Raw genomic sequence first — 19,370 nt, forward strand, 5'->3', positions numbered from 1 at the left:
TAGCTCCCTGCTTGGCCGGTTTTGCAAAAACTCGCGGCGTGTTAAGGTTGTAGACTCCTGCCTGGAGGAAACAGGCTCGTAGAGTCAGGCACAGCACTTCCTGAGGCTTCAGCTGCAGCTTGTACTGGGTCTGACCCACCCAGGTGAATGAGTTGTGGACCTCCAGAGACTCTGGGCTGAAAAAGGCACAGAGATCTTACAAAGTATGTTCACTTGTGTTCTATTTGATGTGAATGTGTTCTACGTATTGTCTGTACCTGCCATACATTTGGAAAGTATTCAGACCCTCTCACTTTGTTCACATTTTGTAATGTTGCCTTATGCTAACATTAAATAATAATAATTCTACTAATAATAATATTTCTTCCCTTATCAATCGAAATGGGAGGAACCTGAGCTAAATTTAAAGGGTCTGAATATTTATATAAATGATATGTTTATTTTTTCCCTTTTTAATAAATTTGCAAAAAAAATCTAAACTTCAATTTTTGCTATGTCATTATGTATTATTGATTGTAGATTGATTATCATTTTTAAATTTTAGCATAAGGCTGCAACATTACAAAATGTGACAAACATACTTTCTGAATGTACTGTACATACATGTGACAAACTGAAGGAAAAAACAACATAAGTGTCTTAGTAAGGTGTTAGGCCACCACATGCCACCGGAGCAGCTTCAAATTGACTCTACAAGGTTCTGAAACTCTACTGGAGGGATGGAACACCATTCTTCTAAAAGATACTCCCTCATTTGGTGTTAAAATGATGGTGATGCAGCACACTGTCAAACACATCAGTCTGATCTGATGACTGCAAAGGTCACTGCATTTGACTCGCATAATTTTCACCCTCATCAAACCATCCAGTGAGTCCTCATGCCTTATTGATTGAGGTTTCTCCAATAATTGTTCTGCTTTTTCCTTTAATTTGCAACCCATCTGTATGTTATTGATGCATGTGTCTCAGCCAGGTCTCTCTTGAAAATGAGATTTAGAATCTCAGTGGGACCTTACAGGGTATATTCAAATTGAAAGTTTTAATTTGGAGCTCTGTTATTGTCAGTTATTCCTCTGACTGAAACACATATCAGTTGTATTAAAAAAGAAAGGGAAATGAAGGGGGGAAAGCAGCAAGTCTCCAGAGTTAACTGTGATAACTTACTGTATATGTGACAACTTTTTAGGAAGTAAAGTTTGTTTTGAGATGAGCTGTTGTTTTAAAAGGGCACTCCAACAATTACTACAATGGGATTTACTGTAATGTCTTATGTGGCTCTGGAGGAACTTGGTCAAATATGAGAAAATAACTCAATGACATCACAGTGATGAGTGTTTTCTCATCCTTGGGCTTAGAGATTACAAATTTATACCAGAATTAAAACCTGGATGGGTGGAGTCTGAAAGATGTGGGCGTTTACAGCTAGGAGGGTCAAATTAAGATGCAATCGACTTGCATTATGGAAATTTCACTCATACATCCATACATGGACTAAAAGTAAGGACATATTGGCCTCTGCAGCACAGATTTTCACCATTTCTTCCCCATCGTCTCTAGCAAGTCCCTGCACTTCATAGAGGTATAATACTAAATCACTGGACAGCCCAAGTTTAGATTTATATACACACTGAAATACCTACCGGCTGCCTCCTCTCCATACTGGCTGTGTAGAGATGTCTTCCATGATTTGTCTAACTCAGTATAAGCTTTTGCTGAACTTGGGGACTAATCCCCAGATCTTACAGTGGAATTGTGTGAGGAGAAGTCATACATATAAAACATCATCAATCAAGAACCTTACCTGGTGCTTTTGTGCCGCAAGTCAATGATGACATCAACTTGAGCCAACGAACAGTTGGACAGACTCAGAGTAACTGGTACCAGGCAGAGACTGGAGACAGAGAGTAAACAAGCTTCACTGACCAGATCCTCTGCTATCTTAAAGCCATGGAACGCTTTATTCTAATGCATGTCAGATGTATATACTGCACAGGGACTTGAAACATTTTAATCAGACAAAGTGGTTTAGAAAGTAGTTGGGATTAGTTAGGAAAATATACCACTACTCTTCAGTTATTACTATGTGAGAGACATAGAAATATGTTTCACTACCTCAATATCAAGTTGCTAATCATACACACTAATAACTGGCACAGCCGATCCCTTTTTTAAGAGTCCGGCTTAACTGGTTCAGTAACAGAGACTCCAAGACTGTTTCTTCAACCCAAAACTATAACTTGTTTGATGTCAAATTTTTGACAGAACTCTATAAGCTGAACTAAAGAACTGCAGATGGGGTGGTGAAACAGCAAACAGCCTGTGCCTTAAGAGCCCCTTGGTTCATCTAGCAAAACAAACCAGGCCACCCATCACTGAGCCATCAACAACAGAGATCTAGTCCCCCTCTCTCGCTCCTCTACAAACACTTTGGTTGCCTCGGCAACAACATAAACATAAACAGCCTGAGTGGTGTGGGATCACCAACACTATCTTAACAACAAGTGCTGTTTTTCATCATGCTGCCAACTGACTTGCATGATGGAGCCCTGTCTGCGCTGTGGGAGACCATCTACAAACTGGACTGTCATCCTGCAGTCATCCTTCACCACACGCCAATATAGGTACTCTCCATTGTGTAACTCTCACCTCTGTAGGTAGCATCTCCTAACCATCACTGATATATTGGTCATCATGAAATCTGGCTGTATCATATATTTTGCCTTATTTTAATCCACTGCCAACTTAAAAGCTTTCAATCACACAAAAAGTCTGAGTTTGTGTGTGTGTTTTTGTGTGCTGTGTGTGTCTCACCTATCCTGGACAAAGGGATGTGTGTAGGTCTCGGGGTAGTGTAGGTTGGTTTTGATGAGCTGAGACAGCTCTGCAGAAGGCAGGACGACTGGAAGAGGCAGCTCTGATTTAAACTTGAGAAGCACCATCTCCTGAGCTTCCTGAAACAAAAACACAGAAAAACACACACAGACGTACTCAACACTCTGACATCATCTCTTTTCAGGACAATCCACGTTATGAGATATGAAGCTTTAGAGCCTAAAGCTGCCTCTGTGTTATTTTGAACATTTCACTGCCCTGTGGGTATGGCTAGATTAGTATTTGTCTGGTTGTGTAACTCCAAGCGTGACACCAGTCTACAGAGGAGGTGTACCATGAGCAGCATGTTAGCAGAACAGCAGCTCTGTGTGTCTCTACACATGCACTAAGAAACGTCTATTGAGTTGAAGGTCAACCACTGGTTACTTGAGTAAAATGTAAAAGCAAATAAAGTGTAAAAATATATATACTTTGGGGCCATGTTTTAAATTATAGCATCATGGTGGTCCAAAACAACAACACCCCCAAGCCCCTGGTAGACCAGCATCATAGGATAGTTGGATTAAAATGTGATAATGAAGTAGTAATATCCTGATAGTCCTGCATGATACACGATGAGACAACTGCAAGTACTTACACCACTGCAAAGGGTCTGCAGATAACTTTACATAGTGTGTTGATTATTATTTTTTTAAAGGGAAATCCTGCATATTATACCGTTAAAGCATCTTTGCTGAGTTGCAGAGAGGGTGTGTGTGCCTACTAACCTCTTTGGGAGTCAGTGACGTGGCCTCTTTGCCGATGGTCTGCAGTGCCACATGGAGCTGGCCCTCTAGGATCAGCTGTTTGTTGTCCTCAACCACATAGGCCTGTACAGGCCAACAAAACACAAAGTGTTTCAATAAAATGATTAAAATACATTTATAACTGTGAACAAAATATCAAAACGTAGTTCATGTGTTAAACAGTCAGGCACAGGGGCCCTATGTCTATAATGCTGCACTGGTTAGCAGAACTTTCATAGTGTGTTTTTTACAGTGACCAAAAATTTAATACAAGATTTGACTTAATGGATAAATTCCTCATGGATAATGAGCATAAGCTACATCTGTACATCACCACCTCTGCTTGGTTTGCCCGTATGAGGAAAATAATAAATAAGACAAACACAAAGGGTGTGAAGTCAAAGCTCGTAACATTTTGCTCCTGATGATCTAAGTGTTAGGATAGTAAAAACATGCTAATTACAATGGGGACAGAAACATCATTTTAGCTGGTAACAGCTACTGTAGGTAAAATTTGAGAAGCTGCAACAAATTTACGTTTGAATAAAAAAATTGGTTTTGCAATTTCAATAAAAATATCAATCATTGAGTCTTATTATGTGCTCTGATGTGTTAAATTATGAATCATATTCATGCTCTCTCTGACCTGTGCCTGAAATCTGTCAAGAGTTGGTTATCATCTGGGTGTGTTACATGTACCTTCCAAATGACAATTATGTTGAGGTCCAGCTCATTACACTTCTTGACAATGCTGGTGATGTCAGAGGCTCTGTCCTCAGATGGGACAGACCCCTGACTCTTGCTACTGGATGGATGTCCTGGATGATGCCACATCCACTCGCTGAGACTCTGAGGTCAGACAGCAACGGAAGAAGAAATCTCCACAGGGTGTGGAGGAACTGATGATCTGTACCAAGACAGCAGTAAGAGGTGAGGGGCAGGCAGAGGAAGAATAGGGAGCAGAAAATACACAGAAAGAAGTACACCAAACATGACTTCCATACCAGCTCTGTTACACGTTTCATCATCTTCTCATGTCTGTTTCCCCTACATGCTTACATACTGCCCTGGTAAGTTTTACTATGTGGATTTGTTGTTGTGTCACATCAGTCTCCTTAATTACATTTGCAACTAAAAGAAACACCCCTATCATCCTAGGGTAAAATAAATTACAACTGTAATAGAAACGAGAACATATGTCCACTAATGTCAACATATGCTTTAAATTTACCCGTTCATTTCCCAGATTCAGGTCTGCAAAAATGTATTTCTCTACAGCATCCGAGGAAGCTAGAAATGACAGATAAAACAGGCAAATCTGTGCTTATTGAGAACTGTACATCTAATCAAAGCAGGCTGATGTGGTTTGCTTTTCTGTATGATTTACCTTGGAGCGGCTTGCATTGTGTGGCCCTGAAACACAGCTTGGCTCTTTCTCTGCTGGTGAGTTTACAGTCTGGAAGTGAAGAGGGCAGACAGACAGAAGTGGTGATTGATACTGACAAACAGGTTTGTCTTAGAGAGAACCTCACACTAAGCTCTGCTTAGACAGAATAATGGACAAAATCTTTTGTGTTAAATGTAGCAGTAATGCTCCAATGGTCAATACAGTGGCAAGAAAAAGTAAGCAAACCCTTTAGATCATTTATGTATAAATTTGTTGAGATTTTTAAGATACGGTCAAATCTTTAACCAAGTTACAATTAATAACTAAACACAATCTATTTACACTAATAGCACACAAAGCATTGTATTGTTCCTGCCAATAATGAAAGCATCATTCAAAAATTCACAGTGAAGGCTGGAAAAAGTATGTGAGCCCTTCAGCTAATGATATCAACGCAAAACTGGAATCCACTTAATGAAACCAGATTGGAGGAGTGCGTTAGAGTTTTGGTTTTTAGTTTTCTGCCCACAAGAAGCATCTGCTTGTGTGAAACATGCCTCTCAAAAGAGATCTTAGACTTAAAGTCAAGAATGGTTGATTGAGATCCTGTGTGGAGATGAGAGACACTTCGAGAGGAGCCTGGCCTGCTGTTTGAGATGACACTTAGAGCTGATGCCAAACAGTTCAGTCTTGGTTTCATGAGACCAGAGAATCTTGTTTCTCACAGTCTTAGGGCTCTTCAGGTGCTTCTTTTTTTTTGCAAACTCCAAGTGGGCTTTCATGTGTTTTTCACTGAGGAGAGGCTTCTGTCTGGCCAGTCTACCATAAAGCCCAGATTGGTGGAGTGCTGTAGTGATGGTTGTCCTTCTGAAAGTTTCTCCTATCTCCACACAGGGTCTCAGGAGCTGAGCCAGAGAGACCATCACCTCTATTACCAAGGCAGTGTCCCCCAGTTGCTCAGCTGGCCAGATGGCCAGCTCTGTGAAGAGTCCTAGTTGTTCCAAATTTCTTTCACTTGAGAATGAAGTGAAGAGGCCACTGTGCTCTTAGGAACCTTCAGGGCAGCAGCAAGTTTTTTGTAGCCCTCCCCAGATCTGTGCCTCGACACAATCCTGTCTCTGAGCTCTGCAGACAGTTCCTTCAAACTCATGGCCTGGTTTTTGCTATGATATGAATTGTCAACTATGAGACCTTATATAGACAGGTGTGTGTCTTTCCAAATCATGTCCAATGAGTTGAATTTACGACAGGTGGACTCCAGTCAAGGAGTAAAAAACATCTAAAGATGATCAAGAGAAATGGAAGGATTTTTTTTTACAGAAGGCTGCAACATTACAAAATGTGAGAAAGTGAAGGCGTCTGAACACTTTCCAAATGCACTGTAGCTGTGTTCAGCCCTTATGCAGTTACAAATAGCTGTCCACAAAGAGTAAAAGGACATATTGAAAAAGACCATGGATGAGATGGAGCACAGGTGACTCAGTGTGTCACACTCACCTTTATCCCTGGCTGGGTTGATGCATTTGTGGAGGCGCCAGTGTTGACTGCTGCTGGACACCTGGACAATGTGGAACTCACGCACACCAGACTCACTCTGAGAGCCAAGAGGGGGAAAATTAAGACAAAGTTTGAGTAATGATAGACGGTTTAACTTGACAGCAAAAATAAAAAACTACATCATTTAAGTGTGTACTGAAGGTGTGCAGCATGCTGTATGTCTCACCGTATTGATGTTCTCCACATCAATGAAGACCAGCGTTCCACCATGGCCTTTGTCATCCAGGCTGTGATGTGGAGGGACACTGCTGCGAGAGGCCGATGCCTGCACACTCAGAGATCGACTGGCACAGATAAACACTGTGTGACGTAACACCCGATGACTTCACATAAAGAGAGAAAAAGTATGAGATTATGGAGATGGGTTGTCTACACATGACCAGCAGTCTGAACTGCACTCATTGCTAGATTAGTGCAATGTCAATGGAGAGACCTCAGCTTATGCCTTTATATCATTAATTATTTGATAATATAACTGTTATATTACATTTCATTCCTTTGGCATAAATTTATGGGGAGCAAGACAAAAATATTTGAATTCTAATGTCACAACACACCACAAGAGATGTCAGGAACCTTTTCCTAATTGATGCTAGTGGCACACAGTACTGTTCTCCACGCAAGTTGAAGAACAGATGCAGTTCTTGAGTTCTGGGCCCCTGCTACCTGCAGTTGAAATGGACTATATGATTGATAAGCTGTACATCGTTTGATGAAGTATTAACATTCAGATAAACATGTGCCATACTGATGTCATAGGAGCTTCTCCTTTGTGATATAAGTTGCCCATATTGTTGTTAAGATAAGTGGTTTGTACCTACAGATCTTATTACAAATGCCTTCAAGCCAATTTCACGTATTTATTTTTTTTTACCTGAGTTTGTTTCCTTTCTGTGTGCTCTCATAGTAGAACAGGAAGTTGATTTCATGGACTCCCTCCTGGTCTGGTCCTCTGAGCCAGAGAGGCAGCTGGATGGACTTCCCTGGTTGCAGCATGTTGCCATCTATTGGGATCTCCATCACACTGGACAGCTGGCTGAAATCCTCAGCTGAAACCAAAATCTCAGATGCCACTGAGCCTGGCTGGGGGGTCGTGGCCAAAGTTTTATAGGCTGAGCAGTTTTCAGCTGAGGTCGGGCTGAGCGGCGTAAGGGGTGTAGTGGCCTTGCTGCCAAAGGTGAAAAAATCGGGGTGTGTGGACGCCACTCGCAGGCTGCAGAGAGCAACGCTGCTGACATTACAGAATTCAACGTAGGCCTTCCTGATCTCACCACACAGCAGAGCAGTGGGAAACTGTAGGAAGAACACCTGACACACACACAAACACACACACAGGTTAAATTTACAGGCAGCACTGGCATAACTGCATTACTTTTATATTTATTTTTTTTTTTTGCATTTTTTTGGTGACGCACAGAAGAATTTTTAAGAAGTCCAGAGGAAGATGATGATGAACAGAAAACAATTTTGAATCTTGAAAATAATTTTCATGTTTATTAAAAATGTTGCATGCCATAACTGAACTGCTTTTTAGGTCAAATGTGGTGAAGATCTGGAAGTCTTTCCCTTCAAATTTAGATCCAATTCAAGCTTCTTGTGTTCACTTTTAAAGCACTGCATGCTCAGACACCTGCCCTGCATTAGAGATCTACTGCACACCTACATTGCCAGTGGGTCTCTGAGGTTTTGTAGTCAGGGTTTGTTGTTTGCTCCTCTCTCTAGGCATTTAAGCTAAACAAAACTAAGACTTTGAAACTGTAGTCCTCAACTTCAGAATTCTCTCACTGGATTTGTTGGATACTGTGGACACCTTTAAAAAGCAGCTTGTGTTTCGACTTGCCTCTGTCTGTATTTATTTATGTATTTACTTTTTTGTTTTTATTACTACTTATGATTACTAGTGCCTCCTTTTATGTCTGTATTATATGACTACTGCTTTGTCTTTTGTAGCAAAGCACTGGTACATCTGCTCTTTAAAAAATGCAATATAACATACGACTTATACATTTTAATAGTTGGCCTTGTGATGCTATTCAGGAGGTAATTGATTTTGTGAGATGTAGTTGTAGTTTCAATAGCACAACTCAAGTAGATGATAATAAAGTGTGGTAGTTTTGTATTTTAATGTACATTAATAGAAAAAAAAACAATGGTTAATAGTTCAATATGGGAAGTACACTCATTTGCTTTCTTGTGATATGTTGAGAAAAGATGAGAACGTGGCTATCACTCTCATATCTGTAAACTAAATATGAAGTTAGAGAGACGGGGTTATTTAGCTTTACGTCTCAATGCTTTTGGCTTGGTTTGCAATTTGTATGAAATTCCATCCATTATCTATACCACTTATCCATAAGGGTTGCTGGGGGGCTGGAGTCACCAGTTAACCTGCATGTGTTTGGACTGTGGGAGGAAGCTGGAGAACCCAGAGAGAACCCACACAGGAACAGGGACAACATGGAAACTCCACACAGAAGAGGCCCGGGGTGAACTGGGGCTCGAACCACTGCACCACCGTTCCACCCCATATTGTATGAATTTAAATAAGAAATAAAACTGGCATCATTCTTGAAAGCATCGTCACTTTACTTTAGTGCCTAAAACTACAATACTATAAATGTTTTGGAATCAGGATCACTGTATCACTATTTCTTTCCTGAGATTAGTAATCTCATAGACATCCCATTGCTGAATCAACTCCAGCGCCTATCAGAGACACCATTAAAGGAGAGCTGGGATGCATTCTTAATTTTCTTAGTGTAGAAACGATCAGCGAACAGAAAAAAACATTCCTTATTGTAAAGCAGGCAAAGTGTGCACTGGACAGTTGTATTTTGTAGGAAAATATCATAAGTAAATAGCATTTAGTGACAGTATCAGCAAATACTCAAAATTAAATAACTCAGATTGGGTTTGGAGGCAATAAAAAACTGACATCAGAGTCAGTGCTACCTCCATCAGGGGCATAGATGGTGTAATGATGGGATCCAGACGCCGATCAGGACCATGTCGAACCAACATTTTGTCCTCTTTGGTCTGGTTGAGTCGTGGGCCCCGGATCATCAGGTCCTGTTTTCCACGAACCACCATCAAATCCACTGTCTGCTGGCCTGACAGCACGAGGAAATCCACATTGTGCGTTAGTGTGGCAGCGAAACACAAAACATCCTGAATTATTTGTCATTGAGATTTTTATTTTCTGGTAAAATATTACCAGACAGAAAAGAAAGATTTTTTTTAAAAAAAGAACAAAAAATGCAAATGCAGTACAATTCACATACAAACAAGACTGGAAGTATTTGTACAGTGATATGTTGCTCTTCAGTGCACTGAATTTGAAATAAAAGAATGGATACTATATTAAAAGGACCATGTCTGCTTAAATTTGAGTTGGTTTACATCAATATTGAAAGAAATGTGTGAAACATATACCTCAACTAATGCACAAGCTGCAAGGGTTCAAAAGTAACTGGATATTTGGCAACTAAATGTCTTTTGGCCAATGATGTGCCATTTCAATGTTAGTTCATATACAAAAGAGGTTATATATAGCTCTGAGTCGACTGAAGTGAGAGTTACCTTTTAGACTGAGGTGCAGTCACCATGTCAATATGAGAAGTACAGAGATGACCATGCAAGTGAAGTCAATTCAATTTATTAAGTTATCTCGGGGTACTATTCATATAGAACAGGTATAGATTCTACAATAAATTATTTACAGACCCAACATTCTCCTCTGAGCAAGCACTTGGTGACCATGGCAAGAAAAAACTTCCCTTTTGATGTAAAGAAACTAGTGCTGATCAAGGCTCTGGGTGGCCTCTACCTCTTGCCAGGCTGGGTCAGAACAGAATTATTATTATTACTATCATTATTATTATTTGCTATCACAGAACCAGACTCTAGAGCTCTCTGAAATACCTGCAGAAAGCAACAGGAGAAGAGAAGATAATCATGACGCTTAATAAAGCTATCTATCAGATGTGTCACAGAGATATGACAGGTAGTTGGTTTGCCAAAACCAACAGTCTAAAACAGCAGGTATGCACAGGAAAACCTCACAAATGAGTTGGTGGACTGAGGAGCTCCAGTCATAAGTAACTGGAAAATCACTCACATAATACCCCTTTATAGATGCACAGCAAGCCAAGAATGCTCTCCAAGATGTAGGTGTACATATTTCTGTAGCAATGACCAAGAGAAAACTTGGTCAGGTTGCAGTTTGCAAAAACATACAAAAGAAACTGGTTCTGGAACAAAGTTCTATGAGCTGATGAAACTAGAGTCAACCTACAGGAGCTTACTGTGTGCTCAGATTCAGATTGGATGACATTTCATCATTCAACAGGACAAAAATCCTCAACATACAGCCAGACAAACCAAAGAGCTTTTCAGGATAAAGAGGTGGAATATCCTTGACTGGCAGACTGGCAGTCAATCACCTGATCTCAATCCAACTGAGCATGTATTCCACTTGCTGAAGACCTGTGATGGCTGTAGGCCTGTGAGAGCACCACAGGTAAGGTAGCATCTAGTGATGTCTACGGGTCAAAGACTTAAGACATTAACAGCAAATGATTTTCACAAAACATTAAATGCAATCTTTTCTTTGACATAGTGTATATCTGTTCAATTACTTTTAAAACCTGCAACTTTGGGCACTGTGTGTTGAAAGTGCTATATCTCCAGAATAGTCCCTTCTGTTGATGTAAACCTACTCAAATTAAAGCTGAGACTTGGCACATTACCATCAGAGTTGAGAGCCATCTCTCCAGAGGAGGCTTCAGCCAGGTTGTACACCACACCGACAATGTTCAGCTGTCCAGTTCTGTGTGGCAGCAGCCTGAGTCGGGCCTGAGATAAAAGGTCATGATGACTGTTACAACATATCTATATATTTGTCCGCCTCTCATGAGCCAAAGGAAGTACAGTTTCAATTATTATTTACTACAGCTTTAAAAGAAAATGTAACATTTCACAGATATTTCAATGGTCTTTATGCCTTTTTGTGCAAATTTTTGGCATTTATTTCGATTAGAACCTGATTTCCCCTGCTAATACATGTAAACTCGTTTCTATGTGGCTTTTTACAAATGAGCATGTGCAGAACAAAAAACTAAGTCAGGCTAAGTATTGTTGTGAAAGCAGAGTAAAAGGATAGATCATTACATTTTAAGGTATTTTCATGTGGTCAAAATAAAACTGAGCCTCACCTTAAGCTTCTAGAGGTCAGTCAGTTTCTATTGTTGAATGTTAGGGTTAGGGGAGGATAAGACCAAATGGCTCCTTTTGTTTTACAAACAAAGGAGAGCCACTGAACTCAGTCTCCCAGCGTCCTTCACCATTTCACACCTAAGTGTGAAATCTCCAACTTTAGTTGCAATGGGTCACTGCATGGCCATGATCTTCATGTAACCAGGCCATACAAAAAGGAGAAGCACCCTTCTCTCTCTCTCTTTTTCAGCTCCTTTCCACATACTTCCACTCTCAGCCGACTCCTCAAGAGAGAAGTCATGTCTCTCTCACTTCTGCTCTCTGACCTCCATGAGGCCTGAACTGGACTGAACTTTGGCAGTGATGCAAGAGCCTACCAAAGGATTTAAGATCAAACACCAGCAGGTACGACAGGAGGTCTGCCAGCTGGGTTCATCAACAAAAAGGAGCCACATCACATAGTTAGCATCAACCAACTGACTTTGCAAGGAGAACAAAGGAACTGATCTCCTCAACAACACTGAAACCACAGCAGCCAGGACAACTGCTGTTTACTGGACCTTAACAGCAACAACAGGACTTGGTAAGCAGCACACAAAAACTAATTGGGCCTAGTTTACATTACCTTGCATACCTTGCTTGGCTAAGCAGAGGACTTTTCAACACTGCCTGTGTATGTATTGATTTAATTCAGTGAATTACTTGAACGCTGTTGTTCTGTCTGTTTATAGTCAGGCTACTGGTTGTTAGTATTTTCTCACATGTAGGTACATTTCACTGTCTTGCATGCAACTTGCTGACGTCCCTCTTTTTCTGACACCTTCTCACTTGGCCTTAATTAAAGAAACCCCCCCCCACATGACATGCAGTCAGTCCTAGAGGCCATCTTTGATTCTGCCATCTTACAGTTGCTTTGTTTTGAGCCATGCAGCTTAAGACAAAGGACCTATCTTAAGTCAGCCATCTTGTTTCCCATAGACACACACATACACGCATGTACATAGTGTTGGTAGACTAGGTTAGAGTTTGTGTTTTGTCATTTCAGTTAGTATTTGTTCAAATAAAACCTTTTTGAACACTGAATATTTTGCTGGTCTTTTAAATGTTGTACAAAAGTGAGTATTGCAAACCTCTATGCTGCAGAACTCCAGATCCTTCAACTTTTACTTTTAAGTATTGATGTGGTAATTTGGCTGTAGTTATTAACTTAATTATTAACCAAGGCTCCAAATTAATAATTAGTATATTTTATGAGACTGATTTAATGAATTGGTTATATGGTTCCCCCGAGGTGAATTTACATGAAATTCTATTAAGTTATGTAATAATTAGTTATTATATTTTAATATTTTTTTTTTTTTTAATAGTCAATAGCAACTACTTGCGCACAACACACAGCAAAGTGTCACTAGAGCTTTGATACTTCTTCGGTTAATAAATAACAAAACTATAAAGAAATAAATAAATAATAATAATACACATGCCTATGTGTTACATTAATGCACATCTCTCCAGACAATCACTGCCACCTTCAAACATTTGCACTCTACACTTTACATTTTAATTATGTTTATTTATGTTCCTTGTGTATATATTTATGTTCCTTGTAAATATAGTTTTTGCTTTTTGCTTTTTTTTCTCTGTTCTTTAGCACGGATATACCAAGACAAATTCCTTGTATGTGAAAACTTACTTGATTCTTACTCTGATTCTGATAAAACACAATGTAGATAAATCAGTTTGCTGATCTACACTCTTCATTCTGTCAAACACTTGCATTATTGTCTCTGCAGCAGATCACAAGATGCAAACAATTAGAGCCTTCTTATCAATACACTGCACTTACTCGCCACTAATAGTCAAACACTCCACAGTTTACTTTCAGAAAGTTGTGTGAGCACCTTACCATTTTGGTTTCCTCTGGACCCAAATGAAAATCTAGGATGGTCTCAGTTGTGACAATGTCATCTTTCTGTGTCATCTGCAGGAGGAAAGAGGTATTGAAGAGACCATAAAAATCTTAGTTTTGGGTTTTTTGTATCTATCCATTAAACTGAATAAAAAACAAAGTCTCTAAAAGGAATTTGCCCACGTTGCCCACCCCTAGAGCCAGAGTCTCCTCGTTGGTGATGGCCTCTCCTGCCAACTTTTCAGCCGTCTTCTCCTTTGATGGAGGTGCATCATCAGCAGTGAACTTCCAGAGGAGTGAGAGGTTGGACAGAGCCAGAGAAACCTTCAACGGGTTCCTGAATGTCACCTCCACTATGATTGGCTCTGCAGAGAAAGGGACAGAAAGAGGGCTGTATACTGAGCAGGTAGTAGGATACAATGACACCAGAAGGGTGGCCCCAGTCTAGACGCATACCACATGACTACATCCACAGTTCCACTCTCTAGGTTATGATCCTTACCACTTAGGTATAGACTGGTGCTACTGTGTCTGCTGAACACCTCTTACCTTCTACCACAGCCAGTGGATGCCGCAAGTTGTCTGTCTGGCTGTTCAGGCAGCACTGGGTGGGCTGGAAGTTTGCTGGGACAATCCCCCGGTTGGCAGCAGCCACAAGCTGCTCCTCTAGGTGGCACCACATGGCTGCCAAATCCTGGTCATACTCCTGGTCTAGGGACACATGGGTGGCAGCCTGTTTTTCCCCTGCACGTATTGGATAAACAGAATCAAAAATTCAAATAAAAACCTTCTTTCCTCTGACATGCTTCGACATTCAGTCCTTGGAGCCCTGTAAACCTTAGCTCAAAGGTACCTTGACAGCAATTTACTGTACACTGACTGGCCATTCAGTCACTACATTAAAACTGGTAATTGGTTTTAATGTTGTGAATAGTATTAACATACAGTATATAACTATTTCTATTTCTATATCTATAGTGTAACATATTCCATGATCTTGGCTACTGTATGTCATTGAATTTATAATAGCAAAGAAAAAAGCTATATTTTGTTCTTGCCTTAAAGTGATGTGTACTTAGTGGGACTGCTGACATGGCTTTAAGTGACCAGGGTGCTTATTCAGACATGAGACAAACACATTCAATTCTCATCAGATAAATGTAAAGGGGTGCATGTCGGCTTAACATAAACCCTTACTAAATCTGTGATTCTTAGCGGTGAGTCTGTGTGTGTACATCTGTGATGCATGAAAATGCTGAGTGTGTACTCAAAGCAAATGGATTTCTCACTCTTTTGTTCAGATTAAGTCCAGCTTGGAAAGGATCAGATATTATTAATCATTGTGTTACCTTCTGCAAGGCGGCGTTCATGTCCAAAGTAGACCCTTGTGGCTGAGCTGTGGATGCAGGGCAGAGGCAGCTGGGGAAGACTGACCTCATTTACCCCTATCACACTCTGAAAAACACACACATAACTTGGTCATTTCATTCATTCATCTAATTTGATTATCTGTCTATACAGAGTGCTGTCATAATAAATATATTTTTTAATTTTAGATTTTTTAAAATGATTCCTTTTGTCAGTCTTACGAAAAGGATGACTAGCATCTACACTCACACAGTGTACGGCCTTCAAGCATTCACATCTGTTTCACTCATGTCTTACTGTACATTTCTGAGCTTATGTTAGATAGTCTGATATGTAAGATATGTCAGTGGCACATAAATAGGGCATAAAAAGAACAAACTGAAATAGAGGATTTATAGGAGCTTTTAATTGTAGTACCTAAGTTGCTTGATAGACTTACTCAGTAATTGTCATTCAGTGATATCACTGGGTAAATCTGGCCCACGTGATTATTACAGTAAGACATTTAGCTGACTTCCTTAATCTTGGTTTAGACCTCTGCGTAACATCAACGCAGAACCTACAGCGTAGCCTACACAAGTCGTCTACATTTTATACTTGTGTGCTAGTGTGTCTGTGTCGCTCTGCACCACTAGCTGGTGGTGGACTTGCCACTATGCTGAGTTTCTTCATGGCCTTCATGTTGGAGTTGGAGCTGATAAATCTTGAATGACAGTTACTTTTACCCAAATTACTGCGACACAGAAAAGTGAAGATGTCAGAGAAGACAGTGTGTACGACTCCTAACTAAATGGGGCAGGAAGGTGAGTTTTCGGAGCTTGTCTAACAACTGAGAGACATGTACGAGCCAGGACGAACCAAGTTGCATTTCTGGAGATGTGCACATCAGGCTATGACGAAGGGTATATGGCTACACAGTATCTACAGCATCAAGTCAACACAAAAGTATAAACTGGCCTTTAATCTGAGCTGGTGGATGCATGCTGCTGCTAAGTAGAAGAGATTTGATAATGAAGCCATGTGTGATTACTGGTACAAAGTAGTGTCTGTCCTGCAATGATTTAGCATACAACGTTACAGTTACCTTATAAACATAGAGATATTCTCTGAGAAAGGCTCCCTGTTGTGTGGCTGTCTGTCTGCTGTCATTGGTCAGGATCTGTCTGAAGGCTGTTACTGCATTCTCTGGTTGGCGAAGTGTAAAGGACTGACGACCGATTGTGAAGTTGATATGGTCTTCAGCCAAAGACCAGCCCCTCTCCTTGTACACCTGCATGGCTTGGCAGTAACAGCGCAGTGCATGCTTCCTCTACAGAGGGAGACAACAGAGAGGGCAAAGGACAGGAGAAAGAGGAGATTGTGAGGTATACAATACAACCCCAACATAGAGCAGAAAACAGGAACTACAAGAAGAGTTTTGTTACAATGATGCATCTGTCAACGCATTAGTCAGGTTTCATACTGGATCAATGAACGCACAACTCATTCTATATTTCTTTATCTTCTCTTCCAGCTAAAATAAGTTTGACCTGACCTCAGTGTTCATCTTCTATCCAGAACAGAATTCAAAATCCTCCTCCTCACTTAATGGTCAGGCACCATCATACCTCAAAGATCTCATATACCCCCCCACACCCCCTCAGTATGGATTCATATCCTACAACTCCACTCAACACCTGCTGCTATAATTAGAAATTACTTATACTCCTATTAGTTTCACTGCTATGTTAGCAATTAATACTTTAATTACTACTACTGTATTATTAGCATCATCTTATATTTTATATGGTAACTTGTGTTATGCTATGTTCTTCCCCAGCATGTGATACAGGAACCCCAGCGTTCCTGTATCACATAGCATCTGATCTAACATCAACAGTAAATCAGTGTGCAAGCCTTAATAGTTTATAAGATTTCACTAAGGAGAACTAAGATCAAAGCAAGATAATCTAGTATCACATGTACTCAGCTACACTGACATTTTTACTCCTAGATGACAAGATAATAAGAGATAAGGTTCTGTGTAACAAGTACATAGTACAATAAGACTTCAAAATAACTTACCATATTATGCATAATCTCTACAGCCACTACAAATTAACCAAATCTCAGAGTACTACATTTAAGTGTTTGGGTGCCTCCATGGCACTGCTCCTCATATTTGCAGCCAATTTCAAGCAGTGGCCACTTGCAGTATTATAAAGATAAAGCATAAATAAATAAAAAATTCCCCTGCAGCCCAAAAAGCAGTTTCCTCTTAGACCACCACTGCAAAAGAAATGCCCCCAAAATGGTGACAGAGCACTTCCAAATGAAAACAAAATCATTTTTAAGTTTAATTCATGGAGGAACAATAACTAAACTTAAACTAAATTTTAACTGTGTTTCGGTTTAACCAGAAAATGCTGATGTAACTGTAACAAAATACAATGTTAAACTACAAACCCAGACTGATAAGTGTTTGCAATGCAAAAGGTTAAGTGGAACTTTGGCTAAAATGGTATGGTTACAACAACATAACCATAGATTATTATGAGGTGGTAAGTCAGACCATATAAATTAGTGATGGTTGAAAGGCTCACCTGTCCCGCTTTGCTGAAACGATGACCAGCCAAGATCATATGGAAGGCAAACTTGCGCACCATGGGGTTACGCATATTAATAAAGCAGTGGGCGGCCTGTTCCAACAGCAAAGCACTACGCAGGTCTGAGTCCTAGACAAAAAAGTAAAGTAAAGGTTTTATTATTGCTGTAATTTCCTGTAATTTTATTTAATAATTCTACTTCTATGAATTAAGTAGTGCACAGGTCTTTTTTCTGTAGTGCATGCAGGTATCTCTGAGATGGCAGCCATCAGTTTTTACACTGTGCTGTAGCTGTGTTGTGGAATAATTTGTGTCCATCATATAATAAAAATATAAATATAATAATTCTCATTCTCAACACTACAAAACTCCCAATGCATTACATACAGTAATGAACAAATAAGTGAAAGTAAGTAATTCACTGGTATAAAAAAATACATTTATCACAAGTATGATTATCACAATTTTACCTGTGCATGTTAGAACTACTGGTGTTTGTTGTGCAAGAATGTGGGTTTCCTCACCTCACTGGTCATCTTAATGAGCAGAGTTGCAGCCTCTGAGTATTTTCCCTGGCTCTTGAGTATCTCAGCACTGAGTAAAGCACATCGCTCAGCCAGCACCATGTTCCTGCAGAGGTCAGAAGAAAGAGGTGATGCCAGGAGGAAAAATGTTGACATGCTGGACCAAAGCTACATATACCGACACCTACCACAGACACAAGGAATTTCTGAAAAAATATGCTCAGGTGCTGGACCATACAGTACAAAGTGCAGGTAATGAATTACTGATGGAACTGGGAGCATGTGATAAGGTACAGCCTGGAAACAACATATATTTGTTTTCTATTCTATTTGTCAATAGTGTTCAATAGTCACAGTTGTGAGCACTGAACACACATTGAGGATAAACATCTTTTGTGAGCCATACAAAAACCTTGTGTCAAAGGCAACACAAAGAGATGTTCCTGGATAACCACTCAGGAGACAAAATAAATTTAAACCAAAAAAAAAAAGAATTCATGAAAAAACAGATATATTCAAACAGAAACTTTTGGTGGGCCTTGAAGTGTGACTCATAAAAAGGGACCTATAGCCCAAAAACCTATCCCCAAAAGCAGACTGAAAAAAAAAAAACACAATTTAATTGGGTCATACTTGCAGACATCTCTGTACGTCTGTATTGCAGTGTCCATGTAGTGTGCTGGATACGGTCTGGGAGCTCCAGCTTGCAGAAAGGCTGACACTGCAGCCATTTCCTACAGAAGATGGCAGGATGAATGGAAGGAACGCATGGACAGATGCAATCAGAAAAGGGGGGGGTGAGAGAATAGGGGGATTGAGAGGATAAAATCAGAATTAGGATTTAACATGCAGGAGTTTAAGTGAGGATGTGTGACTTTTGAAATGAGAACGAATAAAGTCTTCTTACAACTAAAAGGTCAATGCATATTTCTCACATGCTCTGCATAGGCTGTCCATAAAAACCCAGAACAGAATTAAAAATCAGTCAGTCTCTTAGGTATAAATCCTTAAGGATCAACCGCCATCATATCCTTAAGACCCCACAGTACCCTATGATCTCAACGGAACACTTTGCACAGTGGAATGGCTTGTGGAAACAGTTCCCAGTTTGGGTTTGGGAGGCAGACACCCCCTCTACATTTAAGATTAGGCTTAAGGCTTTCCTCTTTGATAAACCTCACAGTTAGCGCTGTCTCAGGTGAGCCCGAA

General features: G+C 40.1%; 1 protein-coding gene across 1 annotated transcript in view; it reads right to left on the reverse strand.

Moving 5' to 3' along the window:
- Positions 1-19,370, reverse strand: part of trappc8 (trafficking protein particle complex subunit 8) — a 35,830-nt gene that overhangs the window by 2,741 nt on the left and 13,719 nt on the right. The window contains 21 exon segments of the mRNA XM_051068465.1: positions 2-176; positions 1,802-1,891; positions 2,812-2,951; positions 3,600-3,701; positions 4,317-4,436; positions 4,438-4,524; positions 4,849-4,907; positions 5,005-5,073; positions 6,502-6,598; positions 6,728-6,884; positions 7,436-7,869; positions 9,514-9,671; positions 11,310-11,415; positions 13,682-13,756; positions 13,868-14,049; positions 14,234-14,428; positions 15,034-15,139; positions 16,137-16,361; positions 17,635-17,766; positions 18,162-18,267; positions 18,795-18,895. Of these exon segments, the coding sequence (XP_050924422.1) occupies positions 2-176; positions 1,802-1,891; positions 2,812-2,951; positions 3,600-3,701; positions 4,317-4,436; positions 4,438-4,524; positions 4,849-4,907; positions 5,005-5,073; positions 6,502-6,598; positions 6,728-6,884; positions 7,436-7,869; positions 9,514-9,671; positions 11,310-11,415; positions 13,682-13,756; positions 13,868-14,049; positions 14,234-14,428; positions 15,034-15,139; positions 16,137-16,361; positions 17,635-17,766; positions 18,162-18,267; positions 18,795-18,895 (2,916 nt within the window).

This window comes from Lates calcarifer, unplaced genomic scaffold (genome assembly GCF_001640805.2).
Source record: "Lates calcarifer isolate ASB-BC8 unplaced genomic scaffold, TLL_Latcal_v3 _unitig_4589_quiver_709, whole genome shotgun sequence".
Lineage (NCBI taxonomy): Eukaryota > Metazoa > Chordata > Actinopteri > Centropomidae > Lates > Lates calcarifer.